Source organism: Sceloporus occidentalis, unplaced genomic scaffold (assembly GCF_023333645.1).
Source record: "Sceloporus occidentalis isolate IW3139 unplaced genomic scaffold, rSceOcc1.0.p SCAF_2, whole genome shotgun sequence".
Taxonomy (NCBI): domain Eukaryota; kingdom Metazoa; phylum Chordata; class Lepidosauria; order Squamata; family Phrynosomatidae; genus Sceloporus; species Sceloporus occidentalis.
In genome coordinates this window covers 60,645,903-60,664,621 of record NW_028316982.1, presented here as the reverse complement: position 1 = coordinate 60,664,621, position 18,719 = coordinate 60,645,903, and the positions used below count along the sequence as shown (strand labels likewise).

The following is an 18,719-nucleotide window of genomic DNA, read 5'->3' as shown; positions in this document are numbered from 1 at the left end:
GCAGTTCTTTTACTGGGATGAGATGGTCCTCCCTCCACAGCTACAGAGCCAGAAGCCTCCCTTTCCAGGACCTTGTCCTCCATTTCAGCCTCCTCTCCAGGAGGAATTCCACAACATCCTCCATTCTGAGTGGGACTTAGAACCATGAATTTATATTTATATCAGTATTTTAGCTTTTCTTTGGTCATGTCCTCCATTCCAGCCTTCTGTCCAGGAGGAGGTCCAATATTAGCATGCAGATTTAACATGCAATTGCTGGAGCAGAATGGGCACCCTCCCTTTTCAAGATGATATAACAACAACAACAATAAAGGTTTATCATAAATATCTTTTATATATCTTTCCTGTCTCTCCTCTAGGCTCAAGGCAGGGTACATATTGAAATACAAACAATTAAAAAGAGAACACATAAAGCTAACAGTTATAATACAGTCACCCCTCCATGTTTGCAGCTTTGACTTTTGCAGCTTTGAGTAATGTGTTTTCTCTAGAAATCTCTAGGTCCTCTGGAGGGACCTGTGTTTTCTTAGGCTAAAAGCTAGTATTTTTTTTATCTGCTATTTTTTCACTTTCATGGGGTCCTGTGCCTCTAACCCCCAAGAATATGGAGGGTCCACTGTATATTATAAAACCTTTGAAGTACAGCATAGCAGCACCAGACAAATATACAGAATTATTATTATTATTATTATTATTATTATTATTACTAAAAGCTTATTTATATAGCGCCATAAATTTTTCATGGTTCTTTACATAATCATCAAAACAAGAATACAGTTAAAACCTGCCTGCAGCGTACAATCTACACAATCTACAATCAAAAGCAGCAAAGATTATAAAATGACATTATTATTATTATGTGTAAACTTACAGCGCTTTATAAATAAAGGTTAATAATAATAATTAAATAACTCTAGAACAGTAAACTATAAAAGCAATACATACTTATCTATTAAAATCAGGTCTTAAACTGGAAAGCTTCCCAAAACAAAATCATCTTTAATTCAGACTTAAAAGTTCACTAAAGATCTAAAAAGTCATGTTTTAAAATTGACTGGGTAGGCCTGTCAGAAGAGGGGTCTTTATGTTGTTTTAAATGCCATAAACATTTCCAGGTGTCATATTGCTTCCAGTAGGTTATTCCAGTCTGAGGGCAGCAGACAAAAAAGTCCCCTTGGCAACAACAATTAGAGCAAACATTTCCCAGGGGACCTTAATGAACAGAGCAGATTGTAGAGGAGAAGGTGATCCTGTAGGTAACCTGGATCCAAACCATGTAAGGCTTTACTTTGCCCAGAAATTAATTGGCAGCCAGTGGAGTGATTTTAAAATCGGTGAAATTTGATCACTTCTGGATGTACCTGTGATCAGTCTGGCTGCCATATTCTGAGCCTGTTGGGAGTTTCTGGATGTGGTACAAAGCTAGCCCAATGTCCAGGCATAAGGTTACCAGTGCATCTACTACTATCTTTAGGACCTCTAAAGGGGTGCAGTTGGTGTATCAGGTGAAGGTGATAACAGGTACTGCTGACTGTCACATCTATCTCAGCTGACATTTGGAGGGATGGATCCTGCACTCCAAAACTGAGAATAGACTTTCAAGGGGAATGCAACCCCATCCTGAACTGGTTGATACACCTCCAGGCTCAGATTAAGACCCTTGATAGTAAGATCCTCTGTCTTGTCTGGATTCAGTTTCAATTTGTTTTTCTTCATCCAACCCATTACGTCTTCCAAGCATTCATTCAGAGGAAACACTATCCTTCGCTGAGACTGTTTTTGACGGCATGGAGATGTATATTTGGGTGTCATCCATGTACTGATAGTACTCCACCCCATGCCTCTGAATGATCTCTCCCAGGGATTTCATGTAGGTGTTGAATAGCATTGGAGATATGATGCATCTTGCGTATACCATATAACAGCTCCTCTTTTGGGGAGCAGCTGTCTTCAAACACCACCATCTGGAACTTACCTGAAAGGTGAGACCAGAACCATTCTAACACAGTGCCTCCAATTGCCAACCCCATCAGCCATTCCAGAAGGATACCATGGTCAATGTTGTTAGGTTGCAGAATTATGAGAATTGCAGTCTAACATCTGGAGAGAATCCATCTCCCCATATGCACTGTGCCAAGGGGGATTAGTTACAGGTAATTATCTCACTTAGGACACCTTGGTGTACGAAAAGGCAATGCCACCCAAACTATCTGATGTGGGGGACCTGCATTCCCCTCCCCTTTTTTCTCTTCTTCCTTGAAAACTCACAACTAACAGCCAATGGCCCAGGGACAAAACCCACCACCCTGAATAGCAGTGGGATAAGGTATCCTGTATTGATTACATGACTGATGTTTTCAGTTCACACACTGATGGTCTTGTGACACAGAATGTGTCTTAATCTCAAGAGGCTGCAACAAAAGATTATGTATGTTGTTTCCCTTAAATAAAATAAATTCTGGTTGTGTTTCAGATGACAAGACCTGATCAAACCATTTGGGGCCATACACACCCAACACAGTAGTAGCAAATGGATAGTCCATTAATATCCTGGTTTACCTTCTGCTATTAACAACCCCATCTCTGCTTGCAACCATCTGTTTAGGTAATCATGGCTCCCCTCCTTAAAATTATGGGCCCGAGGTAATGATTATTCAACTCAGCTGTCATAGCCTACAGGGTATCCTGGAGTCTTTGCTTTGGCTTTTGTCTAGTGTTGAAGAACAGCAGCACCAGCACCCACAAACCTTATTTCCCTATTGAGCTAAGGATTGTTATAGTAATTCTTAGAAATGAGTTAACAACTAATCAAGCCCAGTGGTGCAGCTCACCAGCATTATCAGCTGGCCTCACATAGAAAGTCTGCTTTTGGTGAGGCATAGTCGATTTCCCAGCTGTGGGCAAAGGCAGGGGGTAGCTTGCTGAATGTCATATTTATAGTATTTTATTTCTGTACAGTAAAAACAAAAGGGTTATTACCCCAGTGGGATACTGATGAGTTTTCCTGGTAGCTGGTTTCTGCTGTCAAATGTTTAAAGATGGAAGGAGAACCCACAGAGTGCTGGGGATGGAGCAATCCCAAAGCTAGCACAGACAAAGCAGACATCATATCCCTCTTTTCAGTGAGGCAGTTTCCTTCCTGTTCTGTCAGATAAAAAGTCTTAAAAGAGTTTTGAAGAACAAAGTATTAGGTATATCTACCTCCAGATAATCTGCACAGCATGCTTATTCCAATCCATCTTGAATTTATATTCTATCAGCCTACAAAGAAAACAACTGCTGCATCAAACATAGGCACTTTTAACAGGTAGCCCCACCACTCTCTCACATCTCAGTCTAGGTTGGACTGTACATGTTTCAAAAGACTTATCCTGCCTAGCCCACAGGCATCTGGAATAGTCATGTTATATCCAGAAAAAACAACTCTTGTCCATGCATCATCATTCTGCTTTGAAAGTCATGGGGGAAGATACTGCACCGATCAGTCATAATACATTTCTTTATCATTTTACTCAAGTGGATTTGATTGCTTCCCATTACTACTTCCATTATATTAGTTTCTGACATTCTTTTGACCACAAACTAAACCAGATTTTCAAGAAGCCTGTTTTTTAAATTTTTGAATACATGCCACTATAAACTACAATTCATTTGTTGCTCACTAAGAGATTTGAAATATAATAAATTATTCCCCAGCGCAAGAAACAAATGAGTTAACATTTTCAGCAGACTACTCCAAAACCACCTGCCTAAGATTATTTTTGGCTTTGACAAATCCACTTAACTTACTGTCAGATATGACACTGACAACTAATGCAAGACCCATGGGTACACATACACATTGGAGCCCATGACTATAAAAATGCAAAGCTTAGCAAAGTAGGCTCAATGCTTCCCAGGCTATCGGATTTGAGAGGCCAGTGTTCTCCCCCCCCCAATGTGCCAGGAAGCAGTATTGTATTTGTGTCCAGTGGCTATACCTATTTTGTTCTTCCTTGAAAACTTGCGGCAGACCAACAGCTGATTCCCCATGGACTAGCAATGGTTCATAGACCACCATTTTGAGTAGCACTGGTTTAGAATATTGCTACAGCACCAGAATTAGCCATGACATTCATATCTTAAAAACAGGTAGTTGCAGTTCTCTTCAAAATCCCTCAGCCCAAGTCTAGTATAGCAAGAAGACATGCTAATAAATCTTCCTAGGGCTTATTAAATAAAAGTGTTTATGAATAACTTTTCTTCAGATCAGAATGTAGGAAGAAAGCAATGTACAATAGAATATATTTAAAAAGCATTCTTTAAAAACAGATGCAAACAATTTCAAAAACCAAAATTCAAACACAGCAAGGTTTGATTACCCTCCAGAAACTCAACATCTATTGAGGTAACCTGCCTATTCTGTGGAAGGAGTCCTACAACGAAGAAGCTGCTAGAGGAAGACCCTTCTTATGCACTCACAACCTAGCAAATCAAGGGGATGTCCTCCAACAAAAAACGAATTCTGTGCAGGCTCATACAGGAGGAAAGAGGCATATATTTTGGCCCCAAGTCATTTAGAGATTTAAAGGGCAAACCCAGAAGCCAGAATAGCATAGTGGTTTGACGGCTCTGGAATCTAGGGTTAAATCTCTGCTCAGCCATGAACCCCACCAGATGACCTTGGGCAAGTCACATTCCCTCAGCCTCAGAGGAAAGGCAATGGCAAACCTCTGGCCAAATCTTACAAAGAAATCTTACCATGATAGGTTTGCCTTAGGATTGTGTTTAGTTGGAAAAGACTTCAAGGTACGTGCACACAGAGACAGGGCAAACCCAGCATCTTAGACAGATCTCAGAAACAAACTGGAAGCCAGTGTTCAATTGGTTCAGGATCAGTGACATAGATCTGTAGACACCAGACAACAGCCTATCAATTGCATTTTGCAAAAACAGTAGGTTCTTGACATTTTTAAGGGCAGCACAGCAGTGTCTGCAAGCACACTGTACAGCATGGTGCAATGGTTTCTGAGTGTTGGACTAGAGCTCTGGGGGACCAAATCCCTGCTCTTCCATGTAAATCTGACCAAGGGCAAGCCTCTCAGCCTCAAGAGAAAGCAATGGTAAAGCCCCTCTGAACAAATCTTGCCAAGAAAAGCCCATGATAGGTTCACCTTAGGGTCATTATAAATCAGAAACAACTTGAAAGCTCACAACAACATCAGCAGCATAGCAGTCTAGTCAAAAGGTAATAAATGCATAGATCACTGTAGCCAAGTTCAGCACACTTGCCACCTCTAGATAAAGGCACTCTCAAAAGTAACACTCACTCCCAGGTTCCAAATTGAAGATTTTATTTTAGGTAAGGAATATGGGATTAAAAAATATAAAATGGAAGAAAGATCAGACAAACAAAAGCAAAAAGGAACAAACCACTTTGGATTTTGCATAACCTAACAGCAGGTCAACTTACATGCGATTAGCAGTGGACCCTGATGATGTTCAGGAAAAGGCAGTTTTCCATGTATCTCAATATAAACCTTGTGGGACTGGGAGAAAGATAAGGTCTGACATGCTCACCTGCAACAACTAGGAAGGTGTACAGTTGGCATTCTTAGGAAAAAGAAGCTTCATATCAGATGTCTCCTTGAGAGCAGCAAGGCTACGTAATAGGGAGTTAAGCCATCCAAACAGGCAAACAATGGCCTCTTGAATTGCTCCTAAGATTTCTTCATAATCTACCTGGTAATCAGTTACTCTGACACAATGATTTAACAATAGTTACCAATGTTACACAAGACCTAATGTACTGGTGTTCATCATGCTCTTTACTGCTATGTAACAGAACAAGAAAAAAAGAGTTGTTATAAAAGGCTGTCAGACCCTCAAAAGCCCTTTACCACTTTGACTCATGTGCTGTACAGAATTCTCAGTGTGTGCATGGAAATTTGATTATACTTCAATTAGTCTCATAAATAAATACAACAGTCACTGATTCTGCTCTTCATGCTGTTATATGCTATTCTCATTCTAGAGCAGGCTGGAGAAAAAAGAGCATACTGTATACTCAGCCACCTTGTAGAAAGATTTTTTAAAAAGCAAATGTCTAGTAGATTTACTTAAGTTTTAAAATATGTAGTATGAACAGATTTTAAAAAAGGAAAACAATTTTCAGGCAATATATTCTGTACATTTCAGGATCCTATGTAGCTCTCCTGTCTCTTTTCCCTTTCCTTCAAAACAATCTGCAGTAAGGAACCAGTATCCTAGCTTCAAAGGCTTTTAATTGGGCTAACCCTTTTTTATTTCAAAATATGTTTTGTGACTTCTAGATATAAACTTAAGTTTGGCCAACTTCAAAATAAACCCCTACAGCTCTGAAGTCCACATTTGTTTTGTGGTCAACACAGCTAGCCTTGAGTTTGTATTACATTTTCAGAACAGCACATTTACAACAGCACATTTAGACTTAAGAGGCAATGAACACAGTTCAGAAGCATATTTGTTGTACACTGGGGACAGGTTAAGGAGCTGAGGCCATTATAAACTATTCACCTCTGCCATATAACCAGTAGACTGCTCTAAAGCATACCATGAACAATATCCTTCTCCACCCACTTAGCTCATTCTGCAATATTATACAGAGACATGTATTTACATTCAACTTTGCAATTTATTCTATTTCTCACATGGTCTCCAAATACAATTTTACAAAGTCTGTTGTTCTGCTACAGATACAGTAGATCCAAAGATAGTCATGAAAGTGGTATTCCAACTGTATGCAATGAAACCTGATAGCCTTGAAAGCTGTGTCAATGTATTGCTTTACAACCGCATAGCAAGGGACTGACCCACATTTTCAAGACTATCATACAATTAACTTAAAACAGTGATAATTTTATAAGAGTTTATGTTAACAGTAGAAAAATCAAGACCTCTCCTCCAAAATGAATAATGTCTTAAATACATTTTTCTTCTTTTTGAAATCTAATTAAAACTACATGAAGTGGCCAGGTTCTCTGCATGTATTCAAAGCCAGAGCAAACTTGTAACAGTCATCTTGGGATTATACAAGATTTATCATCGCAATTCAGTGTCTCAGTCCCCTAAGCGAAATGTTCTTGCTGGGTTTAAATACTCTGTTATTAAAACTGTCCACACAAGTGAAAATCCACCTGTGAGTGTAACTATAATCAAGGCCAAACACCAGCTTCTCAAAGGAGGCTGCATACTGCACTGGCAATAAATTGCTATTTGAAAAAGTATATAAACTTTCTTCAAAGTCTACACAGAGGCAGGGTTTTTTTAAAAAAGTCAACTCAACTTCCATCCTTCCTAAAAGCAGTATTTTCAAAGGAAGCAAATACAGTTGGTACAGCAAGTGAAAGAAATGAGGTGTGGTGTTGGCCGATTACCTTGTGGGAACAAGGCTTTAAATGGAATAGTACTAACTCGCCTAGCTCCTTACTAGAATTCCTAGCCATGCAGGTTCCACTTGTCAGATTTTGGTAAGATCTTTATATGTTTGGAACAAGCCGTAATGTTAAAATTAGTCAGCTACTTAAATTATTTGTAAAATGTGCTTATTTTGTCCACATAAAAGTCTGTCACAAACATGCATGGCCTGAAGACCCCGATGTAACTTGACTGTCTTTCCTCAGGGGAAAGGGGAGCTGCAACCCACAGTACTCTCCTCTTCCTCTCAGCCAGTATGGATGGTCAATTGACTGGCAATAATTATCTTCCTGGATTGTCCTCTGACCAGTTTCCCCCCCAGTAGGAGATATTTATTCCACCTTTTGAGAATTTATCTTTTAATTAAGGAATAATCCTTCCAAATTAGCACTCTTCTTTTCATAAAACCAACATTTCTAGTGAAGGATGTGAGGCACAGCAGAAGAGGCCAGCAGCGAAGTTGGCTTCAGCCTCTGTGGCTAAACATTATTCAAAAGTGCTGTCTCAAAACAATACCACTTTGCTTTGGAAAGCAAAATAATTACAAAACAATTAAACACAAAGTGTCAGCATACAGCAAGTTTATATATATTTACACACTGAAATTTACACTTCTGCCACGGAGTGACTTTGCCACAGACAAATGCACAGTTTATCCCTACAAAGCACAAAGCTTAACCAATATTCTTTAGAGGCAATGACCATTCATTTCCCTATCAGTAAACATGACAGCCAACAAAGCCCGGAGTTGTCCATATTCATTTTTTGATAGTCAATCAACTTCCTTCTGCAAAAGGAAAATCCCATATCATGACAGAGAGGAAATGGAGAAGACAGCCATTCTGTTGAATACAGAGGTGGGTATATGAACTGTACCAGTACCTCTTTCAGAACTCATGCAGATCTCTTCCCAAGGCTACATCATATGCAGTATTCCTTGGCACTTGGCTTTAGGCCAGAAATGAGGATGACCAATATCAGTTGGTGTTTTGAGCAGCATCTCAGAGAGAGTAAGTGATGATTTTTTCATATAATATCTGTCAGGCCAGCTGACTGCTGCCTTTGCATTGACAGACAATAAGATAAACTTCAGGCTCACCACTCTCCAACAGTTAGGTGATTACAGTATGAAATGTTGACTGGCAATCTCCTTACAAGCTCCTTCCAAGGATAACAACATCTTTTGGAAATCCCTCCATTTTAGCTATTTCAAAGCATCCCAACTTGCTATAAAATTCCAGGATTCTTTTATCATCTGGTCGGACTTCACAGAACGCACCACGGGAACCTAAAGAAGGGAAATGTTGAGGAAAGAGTAGAACAAGAAAAGAATGACTATAATAAAGCTGAAGCTTTGCAAATCTTGGTAAATGTCACTCATCATCTGCTTAGAACTCATTGTTCATTTCCGACTGAAGGTAAAAACCAAGCGTACATTGAGTGGACAAAGACATCCATGCACTTATCAATCTGGTATTTTAGTCCCCATGCCAATTATACTGCAAAAGTTGCAGCACTTTAGACATTACAGAAAGCAAAAAATGACTTTTTGCTTTCCTAGCAAGAATTCAGTGAAATAGTTAATGCATGCCCCTCCCAAAATACCCAATAATTTGGGCATTTAATATGTTACCTGCTCTCTGGGACACCCAAAACCCACTTGGACATTTGAAACTAGTCCCTTGGCTTGCTGGATTTTCACCACCTGGAGATTCATCATTTCTACCACCGTGCAATTTACTACTGTACCTGATACACATACAATAGTTCAAATACAGTCCACATTTGCCGATTTGACTTTGGCTGATTTAATTATTCACGTATTTGATTAATATGTTCTCTCTAGGAATCTCTAGGTCCTCCAGTGCAATTCTATAGTAAACTTCCACCAAAAGTCACACTGGAGGACCTAGAGATTTGTAGAGAGTACACTTCTCTAGGAATTTGTCGGTCTTCCAGTGCAATTCTATGGTCAATGTCTGTAGTGCTGAAGGACTTAAGAGATTCCTAGAGAGGTGTTCTCTTAGGTTAAAAAATATTGATTGCATTTTTTCCACTTTCATGGGATCCTGTAATCCTAACTCCTGCAAATGTGGAGGGCCCACTGTTTATCACTGTCTAAGATATCTGAGGATGATGTGGGCATCTAGAAGTGCTTTATTAGAGCCTTGTTATAATCTGCAAGGTGGTAGTACAGCCAGCCTTCCTTATAGATGGGCTTGTCTTCCGTGGCTTTGAGCTTACGTGGAAGGCAAGCCCCGGCAGAAATAATGGGGTGCGTACTCATGCCCCACCACAAGAACGTGCCCCGTTATTTTCTATGGGGCTTGAGAATATGCTCTTTTCCCCATATGCAGGGGTGGGTGGGTCCGGAACAGATCCCTCACATATGGGGAGGATGAACTGTATATAAATGTGGCACACTCCTATACTGGAACAATAATCAAGGGATGATAAAAACTAACAATTTTCTGTTCTTAATTAAAAAAACCTTGTATGTGCTATTGCTCAGTTTTGAGGCTGTTGTATATGCTGACAAAGTAGCAACTCATGATGACGTACTATTAAAATGTGTTTGCAACATGCAATGATTCAGTTCTGTATTACTATTAATTAAATAGATGTCCATGGCTGAAAAGGACAGGTTGCTTACTTGTAACTGTAGTTCTTTCAGTGGTCATCTGTGAATTCATACAAATTGGTTTTACTGCACCTGGGCAGTCCATCATTCAGAACCTTCTAGAACAATTACATATGATTTTTGGCAGTAATCCCTACCTCAACACAATATATATCACCCTTCCAGCCATTTCTCCTTAGTTCCATGGATATGGCAAAAAACAAAAACAAAAAAACAAAAACCAGCCAAAGACCTAAAGATAGCAGGACACAATGAGAGGAGGATGGGCAGGGTTGTGTGAATTCACAGAAGATGACCTATACAGATGACCTTTAGTAGAACTACAGTTACAGGAAAACAAGCTGTCCTCCCTCTTTGTAGTCTCTGTGATTCACACAAATGGGAGACTAGCAAGCTACTAAACATAGGAGGTGGGAGTGTCATGCCAGCAAAGAAATCGATCCATCACAACTAGTCATCAGGTAATATAGTCAAAGAGGGAGAGGGTCCATAGCATTGGAGTGTCGTATCTGGAATATGACTATAGGTACTGACCATGGAATTCTCTAAGTCTATCCCAAGCCTTATGATATCAATGCCAGTCCCGAGCCTGATGGTACATTGGAGATCAAGAGGATGACACTGTCCATCAAAAACAACAATGAGCTGCACATGGAGAATGATGGACATATGAAAGAATAGATGGAAGAGGCCCATGCCATATCATCTCCTGTATTACAGCCTGAAGCTGTCTAGGAGGAGTGACAGAGACTCAAACCAACATTGAGGATTCCAATATCTCGCCGATAATAATAATAATAATAATAATAATAATAATAATAATAATTGTGTTTCCCTGCCTCTCCCATAGGATCGAAGCAGGGTTACAGACTAATTAAAAACCATTACACAATCTCATAAAAACAGGATAAATAAACTCCAATATAAAATTCTACAAACTCTATGGACAACATACAGCAGGGTAAGGCAGGGAATCAATCACATCGAAAATACTATTCATTCTACAGAGGGGAAGGCTTGGCAAAAGAGAAAGGTTTTAAGTCTCTTTTTAAATGATTCCAGGGGGGTCATAAGACAGAGCTCCTCGGGAAGACTATTCCAGATCCACAAGGCTACTACAGAAAAAGCCCTCTGGGATGTGGAGACATATCTGGAAGATGGTATTTCCAACAGGTTCTTCCCGGATGTTCTAAGTGTTAGACACTGTCCCCAGTAAATCAGCTTGGCACCAAAAAAACACAAATTTCTTAATGCCAATTTGAGTGCCCGAAAGGGGAAAGCGTGGCTCGCAATGACACTTTTACTTCAGCCGAGCCATAAGCAAAGGGTGAGCCACACTGTAAATATTTTATGTCCAAGTCCTACCCTGTTAATCTGAAGCCTTTAATCACACCATCAAAGGTAGCCAAAGAAATTCCAAAAACTGTAGTCAAAAGCAATTCAAAAATGAAAATGAAAGCAAGAAGAGGCTCTAACATGTTCCTAGTGATGCTGCTGCAGTGGCAGTCCAAAAGGAACTAAGGGTAAATGGTGGGAAGGGATTTACACACACACACACACACACACACACACACACACACACACACACACAACATCAGGGTGGGCAGGTTCCTGCAAAAATCTTATGTAGCTGCTCTAGAAGTAATTTACTATGCAGGTGCAATAAAACCCATTTGTGTGAATTACAGAGACCACAAAGAATTGAAAACATTAATATCTTAGTAGCTGGAAGAGTCAGCAGGAGAAGCTTACCATTTGCCTTGAGAGAAGAAAGCAGACAGGCCATCATGCTTTTAGCCACACTTGGATCAGTCACCTTTTTGTGGATATCAATCTTTATCAATGATGGGAAATTGGCAAGGAATGTTTCTGGCAGAACTTCCTGCTCCTCATGGAAGCTTAGCATGATTTTCTACAAAACACAGAATAAAAACAATCTTTCTGCATCAAACCCTGTTCAGTGATATTTTCTGATAACATTTTGTGCACTTGCCAAAGAAAGACCTTTGTACAGAGCTATACCAATCACTGGACTTTCATATTAATACAACAACATGACACTGCTAAATGCAGTGCATTATTGGAGGAAACCGATTATCTTGATCCATTTCAAACTGGCTTTAGGACAGAATTTGGGGTGGAGACTGCCATGGTTGCTCTGGCTGATGACCTTCATCTGGGCATCGACAGGGGCAGTGTGACCCTGCTGGTGCTACTGGACCTCTCAGCGGTGTTTGACCCTATAGATCATGATATCCTTTTGAATCACCTGAGGTGAGGAATAGGAGACACTACGCTTCAGTGGTTCTGTTCCTTCCTCTCAGACAGATTCCAGAGGGTGGTGCTTGGGGGCAGTTGCTCGGCAAAGAAAGAGCTTAATTGTGGCGTCCTACAAGGTGCCATCCTGTTCTCGATGCTTTTCAACATTTATATGAAGCTGCTGGGAGAGATCATCCAGAGGCATGGGGCGGTTATCAGTACGCTGATGACACCCAGATATATTTCTCCATGTCTCGGTCTTCAGCTTTGACTTCAGATGGCGTCTCGCCTGTCAATGACTGTCTTAATGCAATTAACTCCTTTGACCCAGCTCTGAATCTCCACAAAAGAACACTCTCCCTGGCCTCCAGCTTCCCATACCAATCACAAATCTGCTCTGGCTAGTTTTCCCAGACCTCCACAGTGGATACTGAGTGCAAGCAGAGGCTGTGCAGGAAGGACAAAAATGTGTGCTCTGAAATTTCTTCCATCGAGGCAAGGACGAAATTGGATTCTGGTCACATATTATTCTTAGGCAATCAGACACGTAACAAAACCCCAAAATTCTGCAGTACATCAAGCAAAGATTAAAGTACATAGAAAGATTGATTCTAAAATCTTCTTGCTTTGAACACTGTAATTATTTTATGTATTGTACTAAGGTCTTGACAATGGAAAGGTTCATGGAACAATGGTCCAAAACACATTGCAGAAATAATCCAGTTTGAGACCGCTTTAACTGCCTTGGTTTAGTGCTATTTAATCTGGGGAAATGCACCTGAGCTCGCTAACAGAGAAGGCTAAATGTCTCACACAGTTTATTTATTTGAAGTATTTATACCCCACTCTTCAGCCACAAATGCTCTCACAGCGGCTTACAAATGGTTAAATTAGACAGTTCCCTGACCTTGCTTCAAGAAATTCTTCAAAGCTTTGTAGGCCAATGCTCACAACACAAAATGAAGAATCAGAGAATAAACGGACTCTACCGTACATGGGAGTACTCAACTGCAGAGCAATCCAAAAGGAGTGTTTCTCTTGCAGCAGATGAAAGAGAACTGAGAGAGGGAGCTAGATTGGCAGGATTGGGCATGCTCAGTATGCAGGAGGTGGTGAGGCACAGAGACCATGAAGGAGCAGAAGGGAATGGCAGTGAGGAAGGAGATCAAGTCCAGTTGTTCTTCTCTCCCTCGGGGGCCTGGACCATGGCAGATGGACTGGAGTGAGGGCCTTTCTTCTTACTCTGGCTAGGCCCGATGGAGTTGGCCTTCCTCTCTCTCCCTCCAGTTCCCAGAATTCTCTAGCCCTAAGCTACAGCAGTTAAAGCAGTCTCAAACTGGGTTATTTCTGCAGTGTGTTTTCGACCAATGTTCTCACAAATGTAAAGGCAATAAAGAGGAGAAGCATGGGCAGAGAAACATACACAGGCATGACTAACCTCTGCCTCTGATAACTCCTTATCACTGCTTGGCTTGCTATATTTCTCCTGCATGAAAGGAATCCAGGCAATTTTGCACTTCTTAATGAAGGGTGTTACATCAACAGTACCCAGAGCATAGCCACAGATGCCATCTTCATCCTCCAAGACAAAGCAGTAATCTGGGCTGAGGGACAGCAAGCCACCTACCAGCCTGAGAAGAAAGGAATGGTCAGATGAGTCTGGAGCTGACAAAACAGAAATCATGTCACGTCACATTGGGTAATTTATGCATTACTTGGAGAACCTGGAATGTTATCCAAAAACATAACATGTATGCATAAAAAACTTTTAAAATTACACATTGTTTTATGAATAATGAGTTACTAAATAGCCAGCACCCACCATACCCTAAAAAGCCCCTGCTTAGAAGTATCAAAGCAAACATTAGTTGTTACACAAACAATTTAAAACATGGCAGTGTTAATATTAAAATAGGATAGAGGTATGTTTACTTTTAAAAGTAATGTATAAGAAATGCTATTTTCAATTTGTTACCTTAAGCTTTAATACCCACATAATGCATCTACAGAACAATTAAACCAGTAAAGAATTCTCTTTTTATCCATAAGGAAGAAACAAATTAAGATAAATGAATTAATGAACAGAATCATTATAATTTAAGTTACAAAGTTTTCAGTCTATGAACAAACCATCTATATCATTTAATATTTATGGAAGATTATGTCTTTTGTAATATATTTATTTTAAAAATTAAAAATTAAGTATTCTAGCTCCTTTTAAGAAGCAGGAAATTACAACTACTGTCAAAATGAGCCCTGGTGGTGCAGTGGTTAAATACTGGTACTGCAGCCACTCACAGTCGCAAGGCTGTGAATTCAATACCAGCCAAGGGCTCCAGGGTCAACTCAGCCTGCCATCCCTCCAAGGTCATTAAAATGAGTAACCAGCTTTTTGGGGGCAATAAGCTTACACATTGTTAACAGCTTAGGGAGTGCTTAAGTGCACTGATAAGTGGTATAGAAATGTACTTGCTATTGCTATAATAGCAATTGGAATCAGAACAGTAACTAATTACTTTCAAAGAGTAACTTTCCAACTTCTACACTTATGCACTGATGATTTCACATTGCAATCAAACCAATGAAACATGGTTTAAACGCACAAGAAAAGATCATGGATGTTCTTTCCAGGACCACTGATATATTAGACTTTACTGTATGGCCAAAGTACAGTCTTCAGGGGAACTGCTTATTGTTTATATTCTATATACAGACCATGCTATATGAATCAATAACTTGTGGCTTTGCAAGCACTTGTACGACTTCATTTTACATGGTTTTTTGCTGGTCCTCACATTCAATTTTCACAAAATAGTAGCATATAAACTTCCAAAGCATGACCAACAGATTATTCAGCTTCATATTGATTGAATGGTCTGTTTGTCACACCCTGAATAGACTGAGATATAATTAGGACCAGCATGGATGGTGATGGGACTTAAGGACTTCATATAAGAATTGGAGACTGATGAAACAGAAGGCTTCAAAGAATCTGTTGGTTCTATAGTCAATCCAATCCTTTTTCTTCTTCTATCCATAGCCCCTATCCCTTGAAAAAGATCTCTTGTGAGCTGGTGAGGCCTCTTCCATACAGATGGTAGATATCATTAACAGCATAACATTTGGTGCCACTATATTTTCTAGAGTGTGCACCAAAGTATTTGAGAAGTGATGGTTATCTGGGTGTTGTCACCTGCAGGTCTGGACAAAGGAGGAAGATCAATGGGTAGTCACAGCTCACAAAGAAGGAAGAACCTTCTTTGTTTCTCGATGTGCAAAGGTTAGATTTGCGCTACTTAAGAGGGTGGAGAATAAAAGAAAATTGTTGAACTGTTCCCACTGACATAGGCTGGTGGAGAATGGGAGACATATACATATTTGATTTTTTTGGCAGTGCTGCATTGTACTAGTTGGGATAAAAAAAGAAGAAGCTGTATTTTCAGATAATTTAGATATTTATTTTCATATCCTGACATGGATATATCATCTCTAGGGTCTGAAGGAGCTGGCTGTTAATCTAAATAGAATGATATTGTCACTCAACCTAGTGTTATTTAGCTATAGCCTTCCATTGATGTCCCCTCTGCTCTGCTCCTTATGCATTTTTACACCCTCAAATATTTTAAATAGAAGTCCATTCTTCCATGAAGTCAGCAAAACTCTGAAAGCTGCCTCCATTACACTATGGAAAGCATTTTTATAAATATTTAGGTGCTAAAAATGGTGATAGACTAGTCACAAGCCTACAAAAAAACTGTTTTGTACTCTGGTTGGAAACACACTGAAGATTCCTGCTTTTCCCCGGTTGTTTTGAACACTGTATCAACAGCAAGAGGTACACTATTACTACATAAATATAATATGTATATTTAGCATACATACTTGTCTCCAATTAGGTCTGGCTGGCTATGGAAAGGCTGATCAGTTCCATCATCATACATTTCTCTGCAAATCTTGTAGACAGATGCCTAAAGGACATAATAAAATGTATTAATTTCTCCCCCTGGCATATTCTCTTGTTATGTCACATTGGAAGCCCTGGTGTCCTACTAAAAAACCCAATACATATTGGCGCGTTACAGATGCGCCGAAGGGGCGTGCTAGGGTTAGGAAGGGGTGAGTTAGGGTTAGGAAGGGGCGTGTTAGGGTTGAGAAGGGGCGTCATTTCCTGACGCCCCTCAACCCTAGTACAGACCGAGTCCGTACAAAATGGCCACACAGGGGGGGCACCATTTTGACGCCGCAGGCGCGTAGCGTCTGGACGTCGCTTGGCGTAAGTGATGCAGTGAGTGCGCGACTAGCGCCTTGTGGCGCCATTTTGGTGCTTCTTTCTGGCTGCGCCCGGGAACCACGCGGTTTGGCCACTGCAGTTTCCGGACGCAACAGGCGGTGGCGGCAGCAGCAGCCTGCCCATTTTGGGCGGTCTGTAACTCGCCATTGATTCCTTCATTAAATTCCAAGAATCCATAGCTGCTTATAGCTGATAGACACTGAAGATAACAACTTGATTTAGTAAATAGTATACTGGTTACAGTAGGGAAATTTAGGTTCAACGTGTATCTCACAACCACGAAAACTGTTGGAATGTTTTTAGGAGAGTATTAAAACAACCCTGTTAGTTTCGCTGATGTCCTTGGAGAAAGAACAGGATACAAATATGAGACATAAATAAGCACCCCCAGCAAAAATAGTTTGCTTTTTTTGGGGGGGGGGATCAAACTACTTGAGACATGGATATATTTAAATATTTGAAAAACTACTGTACTGTACTGGTCAAGTGTCCTGTTACATTAATTTTGCTCTGTCTCTCCCATTCTCAAAATAAAATCTTCAATCTTGGAGATTTATTAGTGGCCTTAGAAAGCTGAGCAATGTTGGGAGAAAAGTCTCTTTCCTATAGCCCATTTTGTCTGTTTACACAAAGCATGTAGTATCTGGTTCAAAGGGATTTAATCCCAAGTGTGCAGTAGACTACAGCCTTAATTCACAAGATATAAAATGTAGGTAGCACCTTTTCATATAAGACAAAGAGAGAGGAGGAGGTAAGACTCTCTCTGTAAGGACAGGTTGCTTACCTGCAACTGTAGTTCTTCGAGTGGTCATCTGCGAATCCACACAAAGGGGTTATTCTGCGCCTGTGCGGCATTTCCGGATCCTACTGGAATCGCTAGGAAAGACTTTTTGGCGGTAGCTCTGCCCACCCTCTATATAGGCAGGATGTCTTCCTGCACTTTCTCAGTTCCAAAAAGGTCCGCTATAAGAACAGACAAGGAAGAGAGAGGGGAGGATGGGCGGGATTTGTCTGGATTCGCAGATGACCACTCAAAGAACTACAGTTACAGGTAAGCAACCTGTCCTTCTTCTTTGTGGTCTCTGCGAAGCACACAAATGGGTTAGACTAGCAAGCTTAGTCCTCTGTGGAGGAGGGAGTGTCCTGGCAATAAATAAATTATTAAACCAGAAAAACAGTATGTCAGTTCTTTGACAGGTGCCAATTAACCTTAGTGTATTCCGGAAAGAGAACAGCTCTGCCAAAGACTGCTTCACGTCGGTATCTGGCATCAAGTCTATAGTGCTTGATAAAGGTCAGAGATTGTGACCATACCGCAGCCTTGCAAATGTCCTCCAAGGGAATTCCGGAGGAAGGCTGAAGATGAAGCTACCGCCCTGGTGGAATGGGCTCGAATTCGAGCAGGCGGAGTTTTCCGAAAAATCTCATAAAAGAGGAGCATTGTGGAAGTCACCCATTTGGTTAAATGTTGAGGTGTGACTGGAAGTTCCATTTTGGGGTTGGAGTAGCAGACGAAAAGTCTGGGGGAATGACAAGAGGACACAGTCCTGTTGAGTTAGACGGCTAGCGCCTGCCTGACATCAACAGAGTGGAGCCTGCGTTCAGTGTTGGTGGTCAGGTTCAGGGCTAGCGTTGGGAGCATGATGTCTTGACTAAGATGAAAGGTGGACAAAACCTTTGGTGGAAAGGAAATGTCCGGACGGAGGACAACCTTGTCCTTAAAAATTTTCAGGTATGGAGAATCTGTACGGAGGGCAGAGTTCACTGGCCTAGCGTGCTGAGGTGATGGCTAACAAGAAGGCTATCTTCCAGGTGAGGAGCCTGAGGTCACAGGAAGCCAGAGGTTCAAAGGGTGAGGTAGCGAGTGCTGCCAAGACGAGCTGGAGGTCCCAAGTGGGGCTCGGGATCACTACCAGCGGTCTTAGGTTGGCTAGGCCCTTGAATTATTTCTTCACGAGCGGGTCAGTGAAGAAGGATGGGCAGCCGGAAAATTGGAAGTGGGCACAGATGGCCACGAGGTAGCATTTTAAGGACAAAATGGAGAGTACGGATGCTGAGAAGTGGTGGAGAAAATCCAAAACAACAGAGACAGTG

General features: G+C 40.8%; 1 protein-coding gene across 5 annotated transcripts in view; it reads right to left on the bottom strand.

The window, feature by feature from the left end:
* Positions 1 to 5,312: 5,312 nt before the first annotated feature.
* LOC149318435 (protein O-GlcNAcase) overlaps positions 5,313 to 18,719 on the bottom strand; it is a 52,774-nt gene continuing 39,367 nt past the window's right edge. For all 5 annotated transcript variants that reach the window (XM_089509695.1, XM_089509699.1, XM_089509696.1 and 2 more), the window contains 4 exons: positions 16,217 to 16,302; positions 13,773 to 13,965; positions 11,828 to 11,987; positions 5,313 to 8,722 (listed from right to left, as the gene is read on the bottom strand). In XM_089509695.1, the coding sequence (XP_089365821.1) occupies positions 8,586 to 8,722; positions 11,828 to 11,987; positions 13,773 to 13,965; positions 16,217 to 16,302 (576 nt within the window). In that variant the 3' untranslated portion in view covers positions 5,313 to 8,585. The remainder of the gene's footprint in view (positions 8,723 to 11,827; positions 11,988 to 13,772; positions 13,966 to 16,216; positions 16,303 to 18,719) is intronic.